General features: G+C 39.5%; 1 protein-coding gene across 2 annotated transcripts in view; it reads left to right on the top strand.

Annotated features, from left to right (window-relative positions):
• The window catches only part of ASCC3 (activating signal cointegrator 1 complex subunit 3), a 362,371-nt gene that overhangs the window by 236,649 nt on the left and 106,386 nt on the right, over positions 1-19,336 (top strand). For both annotated transcript variants that reach the window (XM_053266329.1, XM_053258340.1), the window contains exon 30: positions 2,466-2,608. In XM_053266329.1, coding sequence (XP_053122304.1) covers positions 2,466-2,608 — 143 coding nt within the window. The remainder of the gene's footprint in view (positions 1-2,465; positions 2,609-19,336) is intronic.

The following is a 19,336-nucleotide window of genomic DNA, read 5'->3' as shown; positions in this document are numbered from 1 at the left end:
TTTTTTATTCTTAAACTAGCAAGCAGGATAGATTTAAGAACCACTTTCATATTTTATTGAAACATGTTTTGTGTGAGTTCCATAAGAAATATTTATTATATCAATTAAAAAGAAATCCCCAAATAAATTTTGTGATGCGAACTGCTGTTGATTGTAAGGTGACAGTTGTGAGGTGACTTTTTAGCTGATCTAATTAGCCTTACGACAGAAGTGAAGTATTGATTGGGGACTAGAGACCAATCTTGGCAGTTCAGATTATTTACACCTCAAGGAGGAGCATTGTAGAAAAACACTAATGAACAATAAATCTGTCTAGAGCTGTTCAGCCACACCTGTTCCTGAAGCAACAAAAATTCATTAGCTGCCAAGTTTTCTTCAGGAAGTAGATATATTGATAACTCAATGAGGATGCAATATTAGTATTGTCTTCTCTCATAATCACATGTACCTGCAATAGTTCTATTTTAGAGAAATGTATTGTGATACGCTTGTGTCTAGTAGAAAGTAGAAATTCATCAGGCTATATACATATTTAAAGTTATTTTAGATTGAGCTTTGAAAAATAGAGTATGTTGTAATAAATGTGTTGTCTTTTTTCTTTATTATTTCCATTTCTCAGTTGATAAAATTTAGTGGCAAGCTGAAACTTTTCATGCTTGGCAAGAAACCCTTTTTAAAAATATAAAACTGAAGCTTGGTTGGCTATATTCCTTTATTTATAGGTGCAAAACAATAAGTTAATTTTCTATACCCAGTATTGCTGTCAGAGATGGGCAAAATACTTCTAAAAAGATTTTAGATACAAAATACCTAAGCAGATATATTTTAGATACAAAATACTTGGTAAACAACCGATAAAAATACCAAATAGTATTTTAGAATGCATCTTAAAATACAAAATAAAATGCCTGAAAAAAGGAAACCATTTTGAGATGTTTGTTACTTATCCAAACTTGTTTTGATTTCCTTTAAGCAATACAACTTTTTCAAAGATTAAATCATTCAAGTTATGCCTTCTAGGTCTGTGAATCATCACAGCAAAGGAAAATAACTGTTATATGGGACCACTTGATGTTAGACTAGTATTATATCTTTAAAAATAGCCATCAGACAATGGGATATCCATCCAACATAGTAATGTGCTTGGATTTGTCCTGCAATAACTGGAGTATTTCCAGCTTTTTAAACATGCTCAGTCAGCTCAATGACTCCAAAACAACTGGAAAATTACTTTCTCTTGCTATGTTTCTCCATTCTCATCACCCTCCATGGGCGTCTGCAGGCTTTTTGGCGTAGAGGGGGATATACACAACGTATGTCAATAGAAATCAAAACACAACAAGCTGTATCAAATGTTCATCCTGCTTAGAGCAGACCCATTGGAATAATTGAAAGTTAGTCATGACAAAGGCAGCAACCATATAGCTGCGGCATAGTCAAATGAACAGCAAGTTGTATTTATGGTGAAGCAATCATATGGTCAAATCATGTGGGGAGGGGGAAAATTCCTTTTACCCCAATTAATTCCCTCCCCCCTTTCCACTCTCCTTATGCTATTCTTGAAGCATTTGAGAGCAGTTGGGGCAGGGGTGTTATACATTAGTTACTCCGAAGGATTCTTCTAGTTTATATATAGATCACAAGGATTTATTTGTATATCCTCCTACAAATCAGAAAATACAGAAGACTCTGCCCCATAAGTCAATGTGGTGTAGTGATTAAGTTTTTGGATGAGGACTGGGAGACCCAGGTTGAAGCCCTCACTCAGTCAGATCACTGGGTGATCTTGGCCACTCAGTATTTCTCAGTGTAGCCTACCTCAAAGGATTCTTGTGAGGATAAAATGGGGGGAAACAAACTTGGGACACTGTATATGGAGTCATCTGCTTTTGTGAGCCAATCTCTCTGCCCCTCTCTCTCCCTCTACCTGCTGTGGGATCCATGAGTCCAGAATGACCCCCAAATCTCAAGCCTGCTCTTGCAAGGGGAGCACAACCCCATCAAGGGAGACACTCTAAACCAGAACCTGGCACCACTGCTTCTTTCAAAGCTAGGGGAACTTCTCCCTCCCTGAGTGATGAATTCACAAGCTCCTGGACCCAGGACCTCACACACCTCTGCCAGCTGAACAAATCACAGGAGGGGCAAGGATCAAGCGAACAAGACGCCAAACTCATGGTACAGAGAACCCTATCCACATCATCAACCTCCACAAGCTCCAACGTATCCTGAATGTATTTTAGATACAAAATGCAAAAGTATTGAAAATTCATATTTTAAATACTTATATTTTAGATACTGCTCATCTCTGCTATACACTGGTCTCTTGAGAATTCCATTATGTTAAATAACTTATCTATTGAAATCACTGAAAAATTTTGTTCAAGTTCTAGCTTAAGAAGTTTGCACATAAAAGTCCTGGCTTGAGGAGTTGCATAATTCTGAATTCTTGTTTTTTTCAACAGCTATTAGGAGCCATTCCCCAGCCAAACCAGTCCTTATATTTGTATCCTCCAGACGTCAAACTAGATTCACGGCTCTGGAACTGATTGCGTTTTTGGCAACTGAGGATGATCCAAAACAATGGCTGAACATGGATGAAAGAGAGGTAAATACATCCATTTGTGTATTTTTTATAAATAAGAAAATTTATGTACCACTCTTCAACCAAAGTTTTCAAAGTGGTTTACATAGAAAAAATAAATAATACATAAATAAGGTGGTCGCTTGTCCCCAAATGGCTCACAATATAAAAAGAAACATAAAGCAGATACCAGCAACAGCCGCTGGAGGGATGCTGTGCTGGGGGTGCATAGGACCAGTTGCTCTCCCCCTGTTAAATCATGAGAATCACCACTTTAAAAGGTGTCTCTTTGCTCAGTTAGCAGAGAACAATGTTTTCTGTCATTATTGTTAATTTTTTAGATTAATTTGATTGTTCCTCGTCAAATATAGAGAGAGTCAGGGAGATGTAGTATTAAAAGCAAGTCTTACAAGGAAATTCTAAGACAAGATTTGGCAGCCTTTTCTCCTTTTTCTTCTTCGCCCAGGGACATAGTACATGCCTAATATTTCCAATTGCTTAACTGTAATTGTGCAGTTGTGAGCATACTGCAAGATCACATGCTCCCTTTTGGCCAGTCTCTTCCTTCTGAATACAAATTCCCCATTCCTTCCCAACAATCCTTAACTGTAGAGGAATATTAAGTATGGTTAACCTAAGGAGTTGCCTCTTCCCAAGGACTCGAAAGCAACTTGTTAGTGTTAAGACTGACAGGGGAGAACAGCGGGAAGAGGTTATAGGGATATTCTTGGAGAGAGGGAACATGTAGGAAAGAGCATGCAGCCAGCTCTTGATTCTTAACCAGGAATACATGTGTAATGACCCACAGTGCTGCCCATAGTTCAGCACATACATAGTTTAAGACTAATTGTTCTGTAGGTAGGACTGATTATCATGTGCATGTGCGTACGCACATGCATGTTTGTGTATTCAAGAATCTTACATGCACCAGGTTTGTACAAAAATAGAAAAATAAGTTCCTGCCTGAAAGCGCTGAATTCATTTTTATATATTTATATACATACGCACACCACACGCTGCAACATAAGTTGTGCTGTCGAGTCGATGTTGACTCCTGGCAACCACAGAGCCATGTGGTTTTCTTGGTAGAATACAGCAGGGGTTTATCATTGCCATCTCCTGCCCAATATAGAATTTCCCATATTCTGGGAAACACAGCAGTGGAGATTCAAACCAACAACCTCCTGTTCTCTAGGCAGGTAGCTTCCCCACTGCACCATTAGGCTGCAACATAAGTAGTAGGAGGAAATTATCTTCTCTGTGTGCCTTATAAGATCACGGCTTGGCACCATGATCCTAAAATCTGTCCACTTGTCTGGCTGTAGCACTGAAGCAACATAGTTGCAGTGACAGGATACTGTCGGCACTGCACTACTGTTTGTTAGTTTTACCATAAACATTCCAGATGGCAGAAATAATATGGACACGCATACTTCGTCTGGAGCCAGTTTTACAGACGTTTCTTGAAAAATCAAGGAAGACAATTCTGTTCAAAAATACATTTTGTCTGGGTATCCCCTTATTCTAGGATCTTGATATATATCTATTTGCATGTGTAAATATGAATTTTAGGCCTAAATATACACATAGGCTTCTAAACATAGAATTCTAACCAATCCCCAAACCCTGTTCCTGCATTATGCTGGTGAAATGTTCTGCGTACAACATTATGAATAGTTTGCTGGTGCAGCAAGAGTTAAACTGGGGTATTAGGCAACTGATGTGGTATACTCTGAACCAAACAAATCTATTTAATTTTTTAAACAATTTCTGTCCCGCATTCACTATAGCATTCAAAGCAGCTTACAGTAAGTAAAAGCATTCAGATAATCTTAATACAATAAGACAAAAAGAGTACTAAAACAGACTGTAATCACAAAAACCTAGGATCAAGATTAAAAACAGCCCCTAAACACATGTGTGTTCATTGGATAATGGAACTAAACTAGAAAATAGTGACAAGCTATCAGATTAAATGTTCAGTGTATTCGTACATAAAACTACAGGCAAACCTCATTACTCGGGCTCCAGGCCTCGCCTACTACCACGAGTAATGAAACTGCAAGTAATGAGGCATTATGCCTATGGGGAAAGGGAGGCTAGGTTCCAGAATGGGGAAAAATGTTTTAAAACTGCTAAAAACAGCCCAAAAAAAGACACCCCAACCCTGAAAATAATGTAAACTGTTTACTGTTATGTGCTTAGGAATGTCCCCCAGATCAACAAAATGCCTCCTCAAATGGTGAAAAATCATCATGGTTTTATTTTTATTTTTTTAAGACATGAGTCACAAGATGGATCCTCCTCACAAAATGGTGGCCAGATGTGACCTCTACAATCACTTCCAGCTCTTTAGGAACTGTGGATACACGGGTCTTAACCCTTTAGTATTTGCGGATAATGAAAATAGTTGCCAATTAGACACGAATATGCGGAACCGCGAATAGCAAAGTTCTACTGTACACTAATTGACAATGTTTACTTAGCAGATTAAATTTTGTCTTGAGCAAGTGTCCTTCTGTGTCTTAGCAATCTGGTTTTAATTCAAACATTTATGTAGACAAAAAAGTTCCAAGAGGCAAATTAGATATTGCTTTAAGCACATGAAATGCTTTTTCCCCCTTTTTTTCTTTTCTTTTCTTTCTTTCTTCTTTTTTGGTCAAATAGCAACTTCAAGTGGTGCAATCTGGATGAGAAACATGGTGGGGGTGGAGGGTGTTAAACTTCTGCCTCAACTACAGTCCCAATTTTGATTTGGCAAATAAGAAACAATAAGATTGCCACTATGTTGTGTACAAGCCATATAATAAAGAGTATTAGTATAGTTTTATCATCAAAGATTCTCTCAACCTGAAATAGAGCTAAATGTATTGTGATGGAGAAATAGTGAAGTCCATGCTATGGAAAGTAATATAGTCTATTTCAAACAAGTCCAAAAAGGTGATCCAGTGACCTCCATTTCGACCTTGGTCTTTGTCAAGTGGAGAATAATCTTAGAAAAGTTCCATAAACTTGACAGCACTGGTCCAGATGCTACAGTATCTAATAATGCTACAGTAATGCTACAGTATCTAATAATAATAATAATAATAATAATAATATTAACAAAAACAACAATAACTGACTGTGTAAAATAATAATGAGGAGGAGGAGGAGGAGGAGGGATGATACACTGGAACATCTGCAAAAAATACAAACTACCTGTAGCCAAACATAGGTGGGACCATAAAATTGAAAAAGTTATAGAAAATGAAGATGCAAAAATATTATGGGACTTCCGACTACAAACAGACAAACATCTGCCACACAATACACCAGATATAACTGTAGTCGAGAAGAAAGAAAAACAAGTCAAAATAATCAACATAGCAATACCAGGGGATAGCAGAATAGAAGAAAAAGAAATAGAAAAAAATCACCAAATACAAAGATCTACAAATTGAAATTGAAAGGCTGTGGCAGAAAAAGACCAAAATAATCCCAGTGGTAATTGGCGCCCTAGGTGCAATTCCAAAACAACTTGAAGAGCACCTCCACACCATAGGGGCCACAGAAATCACCATCAGCCAATTACAAAAAGCAACTGTACTGGCAACAGCCTATATTCTGCGACGATATCTATAATAGCAGCAACAACATTGATAATAAAATTCTAGCATCCCAGGTCCTTGGGAAGGACTCGGTGTCTGGATAAAACAAACCAGTCAATAACACCTGTCTGACTGTGTAAATAAATAATAATAATAAATTGCAAATTGCCAGCAAGCAAGAACTGGTAGAATCATCCAAATGAGAAGGTCACAGAAAATGAGGAGGCAAAAATCCTTTGGGATTTTAGAATACAAACTGATAGGCATTTAGCACACAATACGCCAGATCTGACAGTCATCAAGAAGAGTTGGGTTCTGATAATTGATATTGCAATCCCAGGAGATAGACGAGTAGGTGTAAAACAACTGGAGAAAATAACTAAATACAAGGACTTGCAGGTTGAAATTGAGTGGCTCTGGAAAAAGAAAACAGTAGTGGTGCCCTTTGTGCAGTACCAAAAGAACTTGAACACCATCTTGACACCTTGGGCATCAATAAACTTACAACACATCAGCTACAGAAGGCCACACTACTCAGAACAGCACAAATACTACGATGCTATCTTTAATTTTTCTTTAGTTGTCCTAGACCCTTGGGAAGGGCCCGATAATTAAAGTACCAAATCCAGTCAATCACATCTGGTAGACTGTGTGTAAATAGATGATGATGATGATGATGATGATGATGATACTTAGTAAAAGTTTTTAGAATTTTAGAATCAATTTGACAAAGACCAAGATGTGATATTATTTGCATAGAAAAGAAGAAGTGTCCTGAGATGGTTTTGTGTTCCACCATGTTCTTACACTTCTTATGCAGCAAAGACACAGAGGGCTGGGAGAAGAAGAAAGTGAGGAAGGGAGCAGAGGCCCATCTTCACTTTTGTTCCAGGGCCCATCCCAATGTTACTACACCCCTAATTATTTAAATAATGTTTATTAAGAGCCTTAATAATCTTGGAGTGTACAGTTTTTGTACTCTTGTAATATTCAAAATTCTCTATGCGCACACACACTTAGGAAAACAAATTAGGTAGCAAAAGAACGTATGTATAGTTACTTATTTAAAGCATAGGTTTTTGAATTTCTGACCATAGAAAATAGGATTTTAAAAGCATAGAATCTAGATGCCCATGACTCTTCACTCACTGTATCACTTTGAATTTCATCACAATTTTTCCTTTATTTAATAGCAGCACTAATATTCCATATAATCAGCCAGGGCTTGAATTACTGGATTTCTAGCTTGCCTTTGATTCCTGTTCACAAAACAGGGAAGAAAGCAGTCAAATTTAAAGTCTTCCTCAGCATTGATACTTGGCTATACTCTTTGGAAATTTGAAGTGACTCCAGTTAGGTTAAAAGAGATAGAAAAACAAAATCTCACTCAGATGTAGATGGTTTGAGATTCACAGTGGTTATTACTATTTTGTCACCTGAAGTATTTTTTTTTCTATATCACCAGAATTGCCGGTAGTATAAAATTGAGCTATTTCTTATGCTCAAACGTACAATTCTATTGCTGTTATTACAAACAGGACCAGTATTTTGATATGGTGCTTCATACATTGAAGTAGGTCCAAATAAAACTATTGGTAGGGCCAACCCAGACATTTTGTTGCCTAAAACATAGATGCCACTGCCCCGCCCCCTGCACATTTGGTACCCTAGATGGATGGGGGGGGGGATGGGGACAGCTCAGATTAACTAAGTAGCAGTTGCTGTCCCACTATCCAGTTTAGGTGTGGTCTGCTATATATTTTGTTGGTTGGTGCAAAATAAAGTCATACTTCACAATTACCTATCAATACCTAATTTTACATACCTGGATGGACTACTTTTTACTTGGGAATGTGCTGGAGAAAAGGTTGGGTTTTAAAAAAAAAAAAATAAAGCAAAAATTCTAAATATTACCATCTGATTAACACTCAATAATCAGATCAATACAGTTGGCCCTGGTCATTCTCAGGGGTTCTGTTCTAACCTATAGGCACAAAGATGGAAACCACAAATAATGAAACCTTACCACATGGGAATCCAGGGGTTAGGTTCCTTAAACTAAGAAAAGCGCCCAAAAGCAGAAATAAGCACATTTACCTTGCTCTTCAGCAAGCCGCCCCCCCCCCCCACCCAGTAAATCCTCCAAAATTTTACCAAAAATTTTGGGGGATGCTTTTTTTGAAAAAGAGCCACAGAATGGCTCCATGCTGCAAAATGGCAGCTGGAAGGGACCTCCACGGTCACTTCTAGTCCTCTAGGAACCATGGATATGTGGGTTTTAACCCATTCATATCTGCGGATACTGGAAACGAGTGTCTATTGGACACCCCTTGGATGCGCAAAATCACAAATAGCAGTTCCATGAATAACAAGGTTCTCCTGTATATCCTTTTTTGTACACTAAAGAAGAAAGAATTTCTGTTCCCTATGTTGAAATATCTTGAAATTCCCTATCTTGAAATATCTAGGAAAGGTTATTTGCAACTTTCCTGTTTATTCATATTTGAGAAACAAAAGTGCAACAGTCTTACAAAGATTCAAGTAATATGTCAACAAGTCTGTTTGCTGTTAAAATATTTAAGCACAGGTTGAGCTCTTCCAGTTGATCAGTGTGGATGAAATAAACTTAAGGAGATAATAGGCTGTGTGCATCTCCTAAACAACATATGGTAAATTATTGACTCAGCCCTTTCTAATAGCAGTTGTACCCAATATATTTAGGAAGCATGCTGTTGAAAATGGAAGCAAGATGCTGTAAGAAGTATAAAATCCGCAACACAGCAAATTAATATTATTTGAATTGGCTTTCTGTTTTCCCTGTTGTCTAAAATTTCCATTGCTTTTAACATTCTGAATAGATGAGAGTTATGGGGAGAAGAAAAATCCTAGTCCTGATATGTGACTTTTTAAGTGCAATTACATTAACTTAACCACAGGATATTCAGCTGTTTTTTAAAACATATACAACTTGTTAAAGTTGTAACAGCTAATTCAATAAAACTAATATAGTGTCTTAAAACTGTAATGGTTCTAAACATCACTTATAAAGGCCTCATCCAATTCCTACTGAGGTCATTGGTAAGACGTATCCCACATGTTGGGGAAGTGGATGAATCTCTTTATGACTTCTGAACAGGAAACCACATGTAAGACTGAGAATGTATGAAGTAAATCTGTGTGCGTGTATAAAGAGGAGTGCTTTCTATATAGATCTAAAATCTAAAAATAGAAGTAAATAAAACTTCATCTTGACCTTTCTGCTGACTGTAGAGCATATTCTTCTATTCCTGATATTTGCGTGAATTTCTGTGTGATGTTTTTCCTGAACCATAAGGCATTATGAAACAGAAATAATTGAGACAGATTGTAACCAAAATTTCTCTGCCTTTTAAAGAAAACTTTAGGATGAAAACTACTTGCCATTTTTTCCTTTAATCTCTGATTCTGAGTAAACCATTATTAGTTTATGCTAATTTATATTTCAGTTATTTGGAGGATGCACTGGCTCCTATTTGAAGGAGATAAAAGTTTTCATCCACAACAACAAACTTTGTTTTGGTCACTGACCAAAGGGGGGGGAAAGGAAAACCATACATATAAATAATATATATACATAGTACCATAATTTTGGGCAAAAACGCTACATCGGCATAAAAGCCGCAGTAAGGAGAAAAGGCTGAAAAATGCAGAAACGCCACCTCGGCGTTTTACTGAAGTTTGATCCTGAATTCTATTATAAACATCGCAGATGGAAATAAACAGCTTTTAATCATGTATCTGCCATGGCCTTTCTACCCCAAATTACAGTACATAATATACAAAGTAACTAAATACATAAAATGAGTATACGAATATAAAAACCCGGGGCAGGGGGGACCTATCACAATTTATGATGACAAAGATATTTGAAGCATATATGTTTCCTGTGACTGTGTTAGAAAGTTTACTATGATTTGATTAAATAGGTATTAGAAGTAGCCAAGACTATTCTATATAACATCATTGTCACACTGTCTGCAGCAGAATTGACGTATGTTTAATATTTTGTGTATTTAAATTAAGTTTATTTTATTTTCAATCATTTATATTCTGCTTTTGCTTTCTAAAAGATAATCCAAGCAATTTTTTTTAAAAACCATGGATAAATGCAATCACAAATATTAAAATAAGGCAGAAGTATGACATATACCCCCCAGTAATCTTGAAAAGCACATAGAACAATTCATTAAAATAGTCAAATGCCCACTAGAATGAAATAATTTTCACTGCTCACTAGAAGGCAAACAAAGATGAAGCCAGGCAAACCTGCTCTAAGAAGGCATTTTGTTGCCTTGGTGCCATGACAGAAAGGTCCCTGACCTTCTTGCCACGCCTCTGACACTGGCAGAGCAGGACTTTTATGTTGATTTCAGTGTTTGGGCACGTTCATAAAGAAGCCTTAAGATTTTTCTTCAGATATTCTTGTCACAGTTTAGGGAACATGAAGGATTTTTTTTTAATTGCCAATTAATTATAAGTTTATCCTGTCTTTCCTTGATGGAATTCAAGGAAAGGATTCAATTGAGTCCTGTAGGATTCATCGAGTCCTATAGCTCAGGGCAGCAGAAATGGTCTCCCTTCTCCTATTATCAGCTCTGTGATAAATGGATACCACAACAGCTCTTTGCGATGACATGGTAAATTACACTGAGAAACAGTGACTGATCCAAAGTTGCCCAGTGAGCTTAGCAAAATGAGGACATACAGTATCTTCCCTGCCTATGTCCCACATTTAATCCAGTGCCCCACTGACTCTTAATACCTTATAATGAGGCATACCAATAGCTATGCTATATGGGGGATAAATTTGAGTTTGGAATCTTTATCTGGATTTACAGTACAACTTCCTTCTCGAGTGTTGGAGTTTTCTTGTTTTGTGTTTGGGTATTTTGCTCATAAAAGATACCATTTCTCCTTAACACAGCAGCACTTTAACTTCACTTAACATCTGTGCCAGATGTGAAATGTGTAATTATATTTTGTTTTAAGACTTCATAACTTGCATGATTCTTTTGTTCAGCACATCTTTCTTTACCGGGCATTTCAGACAATCGATAAGCGTTATGCAGTGGCATATGGTCTGAGTCTGATGTGCTTTGAAAAGGGTACAGAGTACTAATAATGAGTATTTTGTGAAAATGGGAAAACCAGTGCAGCAGATATGCCTTGAGAAAGTATGGGGTTTTAGCATCTTGAAACAATATATCACACTCAAAGGGACAGAATTGGGCTGCACAATCTGTTAGCTCATTCTTGTCCAATCTGGTCTCCTCCTTTCTTTTGGAGCCAGCGTTGTCATCAACTTGCTGAATTATACTCTGACTGGAATGAATTTCAGACACAGGGTAATGTATCTACTTAAATTGAATTCTATCTTTCTATGAAAGCTTTTTAGGTATAATAAATTCTTAAAATAAAACAAAACTGTTAACATTAAATTGTTCAGAATTTTGCATGTCTGCAAGAACAGAAAAATGACTACTTATTAGTTTGAAAAAAATCTGGCCACTGTTGTCATGAGTTTTTCTACACCTTGCGGGTGCGTGTGTAAGATATTTTTTATGTTGCTAAAGAACTCTTAGAGACTCCGCTCTCAGTTATGAGAAGACATGCTCATTATTAAGCTACGCAAAACAGAGATAATGCTGCTATTGCAGTTTAAACATCAACATGTTATATCAATTTACTTAGGATGGGTCAAATCCCTCTATTCTAGAATAAATATCCCATTAATATCATATAGCATAATCAGCTCACTTCAATTGCCTTACAAAATTTAGCTAGCTGAAAAACAGATTTCCTTACAGCTGTATTTAATATTAATTTTAATATCAGATGTGTCAAGCAAATTTAAAATAGTTTTTCATGGCAATATTTGATCATGTTTTATCACTTATACTAACTATGCTTTTTCAATACCTATAATGCATTTCCTTGGGAAGTCTTTTTTTGATGGTGGGAGGGGTAGAATCAATGAATTGTGTTTTTGCTTGATACAGCCAGTTCACAAACAGTTGCTATATAAATAATAATAATTTCCGTATACGTTCAATGGGATTAACTCTGTATATTTGGTTTTCCAATTGCCCTTGGAAATATGAGTGTTCCTTTATTTCGATCTCATTATATTAGGTGTGTATAATATTGTTCAAAAATTTTCTCAAGGAAAGAGACTTTCTTCAAAATCAATTGTCTTAAGAACTTTGAAGCTCTGCAGTGTTCTTTTGGGTGAAAGGGGTGTGTATTTTGTTTTGTTTTTGTTGCACTGATTTATGTGAAAGTAAGGGAGATCTACTAGAAAGGACTAAGATTCCCTGCTGTTAGAATGACAGGTAATCAGTGCATAGTCCAGTACTTCTGCTAAAGATCCTTAGATCTGGATTGAGATTTGTCAAGATCCATAAGTATGGGGATTCTGCGCCTGCTCAGGAACCACGCGGTAGGAATGTCACAACTTGTCAAGGCATCCAAGCCCCACCTCCATGCCCACAGTGTGCTATATAAAGCTGGGCTGGGCACCATGTTCCTCAGTTCTTTTCCGACTGCCATCGCGTTTGGACCTTGGTCTGCCGCTTTTCTTCGGATAGTTCTTCAGAGTTGTTTTTCTGTGAGGTCATCTACTTATTTTTTTAAAGGACGGATGTTAATTTTTCGACCTATTTCTGGCTGACGGAATACATTTGGTGATAAATTGGACTGGCTTTCGCTGACAGAAAACAACTGGCATTTGACCCCAGAACAGACCTGACTAATTTTCTTGGATTTGCAAAATGGCTGAGGAGAAAAAGTCTTTTAAGAGGTGTGAGGGCTGTAAAGCAAACTCCCCTCTAATGACCTTCACGCTGTGTGCCTCATTTGCCTGGGTGAGGAGCACAACGTGTCCACTTGCAAGATCTGTGTGTCTTTTTCTAAGCAGGCTCACAAGAACCAGGCACTTTGCCTTCATGTTGCCATCTTTGACAAAGTCCTGAGCCCTTCGATGCCAGGTGAATGACACCCATCTTCCTCGGCGTCAAAGACACCACCAAAGACAGCCTCAACGTCGTAGTCACTGCCAAGTCAACAAAAATCTAAGATGTCGAAATTGACATCGACATCTCCTTTGGCGGAGAGTCAACAGAAACCAAGAGCATCAACATCAACGTTGTTGCCGAGCCAGCATAAATCTAGGATGTTGATGTCGACATCTCCTTCAACGTCGAAAGCTTCCAAACCTGTGTCATTGACAGTCAGGAGCCAACACCCACATGGTGAGGGATCTGACTCAACGCTAGGGGCCTCGAAGTCATCAGTGACACGCTGGACTACCGAGTCTCCCATAACGCCTCCAAGGAAGAAGTCAAAGACAATTGACCTAATGCGGGAATGCACTCCATCGCTTTCAGCACTTCAACATTTTCTGCCAGCACCAACCTCGAGGTCGAAGTTTTCTCTCGACATCGTACTTTTGGCACCGATACAGGCGGAACCGCTCGACATCAACCACCCATCAACACCGACATGATTGACGTCAAGGGTACATTCCATGTCTCCAGCTCTGACACCAATCTCATTGTCAGTCCCTTTGACACCAAAGGTTTAACAGGATGCTCCTTCAACATTGACCTTGCACACTTCAGTGTTATCGACATCGAGACAAGTTTTGCCACGATGCCAGCTACTGATGCCGACGTTTGATGTTGATGAAGAAAGAGAAGATGCAAATGGCAATACCGGCGTGGACCCGACCACCACAAACACTCTCCTTTCGATACTGGATTCCTCTTCAAGTACCCCTTCCACATCCATCTTCAAAGGTTTTCTTCCTTCAGGTACTGAAGGTCAGTTGGGCACAGCACCATCACCAGCCCTGGCATCTACCTTGGCTGCATAACACTTGCAAAGCCCTTCTACCTGGCACGCTTGTGGCTTTTTGCATACGCCAGTCTCAAATATCGTCCTCTCGGTGACTGTCATGGGTACCTGTTCCCCTGGGGCACCGTATGATTACCAAATGGAGAAATCCTGGAAGCCTTTTGCTCCTAGAACATATACTCTGATTACTTCTTCTCTGGCAGTTTCCACCTTGGCTAACACTGCCACTCGGAGTGAGTCTATTACTTATGTTTTCAAGGCATCACAAAGCTCTCCTCCACCTACGATGCCACAGGCCACACAGACCACATCTCCACTCTTCAGGACAATAAGCACCTAGATATGGTTCTACCTTCCCCACAAAACACCACTGTGGAGACCCAAACATGTGTTCCATCTTCTCGAACTGGATCTGCTTCAGAACACTATGGATCCTCTGATTTTGAGTTGGATCCAGAGGATGCAGACAGTTTAGTAGATCCCGCCACAGGTTCGGGACTGCCCACCGACACTGGACTTCTCCCCAATCCCATCTGCAGGGGCTTTAACATATTGGCAAATGAATTCCATCAACAATCTGTCAATCCCAGTGCTTCCACAGAGTTCCATCAAGCTGGCACACCATGCCCCTGCATGGCATCACATAACATAGGACCGCTGGGTCCTGAAGATCATATCCTCAGGATACGCCATAGAATTCAAACCAACCCCTCACTTTATGGGAATGAAGTTCACTCCGCCATCCCTGTCCTTATGGGAAGAGGTGGAGGAGTTGTTGGACAAGGGTGCAATCACCCTGGTGCTGTGGGCGCACAGGCGGGAAGGGTTTTACTCCCGTTACTTTCAGATCCCAAAGCGGTATGGGGGCATCCCCCCATCATGGACCTGCACCATTTAAACAAGTTGATCCATATTAGGAAATTTCATATGATGGCGTTGCAAGAGATCCTAACAGTTCTCTACCAAGATAAGTGGCTTGCAATAGTAAGTAGATACCTACTTTCATATCAACATAAGGGAACATCACAGGAAGTACCTACGTTTCACTGTAGGCCACCAAGTATACCAATACAGTGTCTGACCTTTCGGACTTTCCACCACCCCAAGGGTTTTTACCAAATGTATGGCAGTAGTGATTACCCATCTAAGGACAAGGGGTGTTGCCATTTACCCACACTTAGACAACTGGCTCCTGACATCCAGAGACCAAGAAAAGTTACTTTCTCAGATCCAGTATGTTCTGACTCTTCTCCAAGACTTGGGAATCCAAGTCAATTGGAAAAAGTCCCACCTGGAGCCCATGCGCGTGATCAACTATATAGGAGCAGTGTTAAACGCAATAACCCAAAGGACATACTTACTAGAAGAAAGGTACAACTACATCAGGGATCTTGTGCAAGTATTCCAAAAGCATCCTTCAAAGCCAGCCAGCCAGCTGATACAGTGACTGCTCGGCCTTATGGCATCCCACAACACAGTGATACGTTCCGCATGACTAAAAATGCGGAAGGTACAACTATGGTTTCTGTCAGTTTTCCATCTCAACAGAGACAATCAATGGAAACATCTGGAACTACCACCACAAATTCTACAATCACTGTTGTGGTGGTCAGACAGCCGGAATCTCCTAGAGGGGGTTCCGTTCCAGATGGCATCTCCATCAATCTGGCTGACGGATGCATCACTGCTAGGGTAGGGCGCCCATTGAGAGAACCATCAGATACAAGGCAAGTGGACTCCACACCAAGCCCAGTTGCATATCAACTTTCTGGAACTGCTAGCTGTCTTCCAGGCACTACAGGCCTTCTTGCCACTAATACAAAGCAGAGTTGTGCAAGTACAGTTGGACAATACATGATCAACGGTCACTAGGGGACGCTTTCCAGCTCGATTGGTCTCAAGAAACACCTTACATGTTTCCTCCATGACCACTAATAAAAGTTGAATGGTGGCTCATCTCCTGACCACTCCAATGTCTTGCATCTTGGTGACCCCATAGTGGCCCAGACAACCATGGTTTCCACAGCTGCTCAGACTGTCGGAGAATCGTTATCATCGTCTGCCTCAAGTTCTATATCTCCTGTCCCAGGATGACAGACACGTCCTCCATCCGGACGTGCTCACACTCCGTCTGACCACTTGACGAATCAGGTTCTGAAGCATATCTTGCTTTAACTAGAGAAAGGCCTCTACTCAGGGTAATTACATGAGGAAATGGTGCAGGTTCAAGATCTATGCCAGGGCACATGGCTTTCTGCCAAAATATGCAACCATCTGGGATGTTCTGCTCTATCTAACTATGTTGAAGACACGAGGTTTGGCTAATGTGTCCTTGAAAGTCCACTTGGCCGCACACTCATCAAAACAACCCGGATGTGATGGCAAGACTCTCACCCGGAAAGTAAAGCCTTCCTAAAGGGACTTACGAATGTGTACCCTCCTATTCATGCCCCAGTGGAGCCCAAGAGCATTTCATTGGTGCTCTCTTCATTAACTCAAGCTCCATTTGAATCAATGGCTACTGCATCCATCAGACTTGTGACTTTAAAGACAGCCTTCTTACTCGCTATTACCAGCACGAGGTGTGTGAGTGAGCTAACAGCCTTAAGGATAGATTCTTACTATACAAGAATTTATCTGGACAAGGTGCTGATGCGTTTGGACCCCAATTTTCTTTCAAAGATAGTGTCTACCTTCCACCTAAATCAGGACATTGTGTTTGTAGCTTTCTTCAGGGACCCTTCCACCCCTCTAGAACGTACTATGCAATCTCTGGATGTGCGCAGAGCGCTACTATTCTACCTAGCTCAAACAAAAGACTTCAGATCCTCTAATCACTTGTTCATAGCCTACAAAGGAGCTGCCAGAGGCTCCTGCATATCCAGGCAAAGACTATCAAACTGACTGGTCGAGCTCATCTTGCTCACCTACAAGTTGCAAAAGAATCCACCAGAGTCAATCAAGGCCCACTCCACTTGGGCCTACGCTTCATCAGCTGCACACTTTTCAGGAGTTGCTTTCACTGACATCTGCAAGGCAGCTACATGGTCCACAGAGTTGCCCTTTATAAAACATTACTCCATAGACGTGCGCTCTGCTGCTGAGGTGAACTTCGGGAGAGGCATTCTGAAATGGGTGTTGCAATAATCACTACTACACCCTCCTCCAAGCAGAGCTTGCTAAGCACCCATACTTCTAGAGATCGATCTAGATAAACAAGTTGCTCACCTGTAACTCATGATCTGGAAGAGATCTGTCGACGTCCATAAGACCCTCCCAGACCACCCCTCTGCAGTAGTGCTCTGCTATGTGTGTGCTTGTGTGCATGCCCTTGTTTTCTCCATTGATACTGATGAACTCACCTGCTTGTCTGGATAGTTATCCTTCGTGGCGGTCATCCAAGAACTGAGAAACATGGCACCCAGCCCGCCTTTAAATAGCACGCTGTGGGCATGGAGGCAGGGCCTGGACACCTCGACAAGCTGCAGCATTACTACCACAGAGTTCCTGTGCAGGTGCAGAATCCCCACTTATGGAAGTGGATGTTTTATGCTTGAAATCTGATAACAAAGAGAGTGATTAATATTAGAATCCTGGCTGTGCTGAATAAACATTCTGACAGATATAAACACTATAGGCACCCAATGTAATCCTTTTTATTTTGTAGAAGAAAACAAGTGCATGTTTATAACTGTCACTATAATTGCTGAACTGTGCATTGTTGCCTACTTAAAAATATAATGGACAAAATACAATATGTGTACTTAAACCTATCATTGTTAATTATAGTTTTATTTCATTGAACAGCTATGTGGTTTATTCATCCTCAAACCCAAATCTGTAGAAGTGGGTACTTTAATGCATTTTTTAAATGATGGAATGTTTCTTGCTCAAAAGACTGAGAATCAAAGCTTCTACTGCTACTACAAATATTTATACAGTGTACCACTTTTCAACAGTAATTCTCAAAGCAATTGACATAAAAACATAAATAATAAAAGGGTTCCCTGTCCCCAAAGAGCTCATAATCTAAAAACAAAAATAAGTTGGATACCAGCAGTAAGGGTGTGCACAAAACTGGCTGGTTTGGTTTGAGGCTGAACTGGCCTTGAACTGGAGAAGGCCAGTTTGGTTTTGTCCCCCTTGAACCTCGCCCCCCCCCCTCCGCATTTCACCTCGGGCGGGGGCATTCTGAATTATCTTTTTAAAATAATTTTTTCTACTTATTCCTTCCAGAGGGTTTCTCTGAAGCCACGGAGTGGGGGCGCAGATGTTGCCCCCGACGGCCTCCATTTTTGCTAAAAGGTGCCAGGTCACACAGGGGCCCATTGTGCATGTGTGATGCCTCCAAAATGGCCACCATGATGGGGGAAAGGCCTGGAAAGGACCAAAGATGACCCAAACCAGGCACTTTTTAGCAAAACTGAGGCCGGTGGGGAAATATCTGCAGACCCCTCCTCTCTGGAGGAGGTAAGTTTTTTAAAAAGTGTGTGTGTATGTGTGTGCGTGTGTGTATATATATTATATATATGCGCACATAAATATATCTATCTATATATTATGTGTGTGTGTGTGTGTTTGTATATATATGTGTGTGTGTGTGTGTATGTGTGTATGTATACATATATATATACATATATATATACATATATATATATATATATATATATATATATATATATATATATATATATATATATATTCTCACACAAAAAACCCAAACCCAAATGGCTGGGGGGTTCAGTCAGATGTCGAGCCGAACCAGGGAGTTTGGCTTGATACTGATCCATCTAACCAAACCGGTTCAACTTCGAACAAGTTGGGATTTGAACCTGTTCACATATCCCTAACCAGCAGCAACCACTGCAGGAATGGTTTGGTGGGCTTAAATAGGGACCTCTTCCCACCCCCCGGCTAAATATAAAAGAACTGATATAGGACAATCACCCTTTTTAAAAGTTCCTCTTGGCCTAAAGCTTATTATTATGAAACTATTCTGTTACTAGCATGTTCTTTAAACACAGTCACTGATAATACTTCCATGAGCAGTCGGCATAAAATTAAGTTGAAAAGAATTTCATTTTAAAAAAATATTCTGATACAGCTGTTTTTCCTTCAAAGTTCTCCACCTGAAGGACTGATAGAGAATTATGAATACTCCATTATGAATATCCTATAAGAAGAAATAAATTGTGTTATTACATATTTTAAAGTGATTTTAAGAAACTCAGTTTTATTCTTCTCCTTTTGCTTTTTAGTCTTTTTGCTT

The sequence above is a fragment of the Hemicordylus capensis genome, chromosome 1 (genome assembly GCF_027244095.1).
Source record: "Hemicordylus capensis ecotype Gifberg chromosome 1, rHemCap1.1.pri, whole genome shotgun sequence".
In the NCBI taxonomy this organism is placed as follows: domain Eukaryota; kingdom Metazoa; phylum Chordata; class Lepidosauria; order Squamata; family Cordylidae; genus Hemicordylus; species Hemicordylus capensis.
This window is presented reverse-complemented; position numbering and strand designations above follow the sequence as displayed.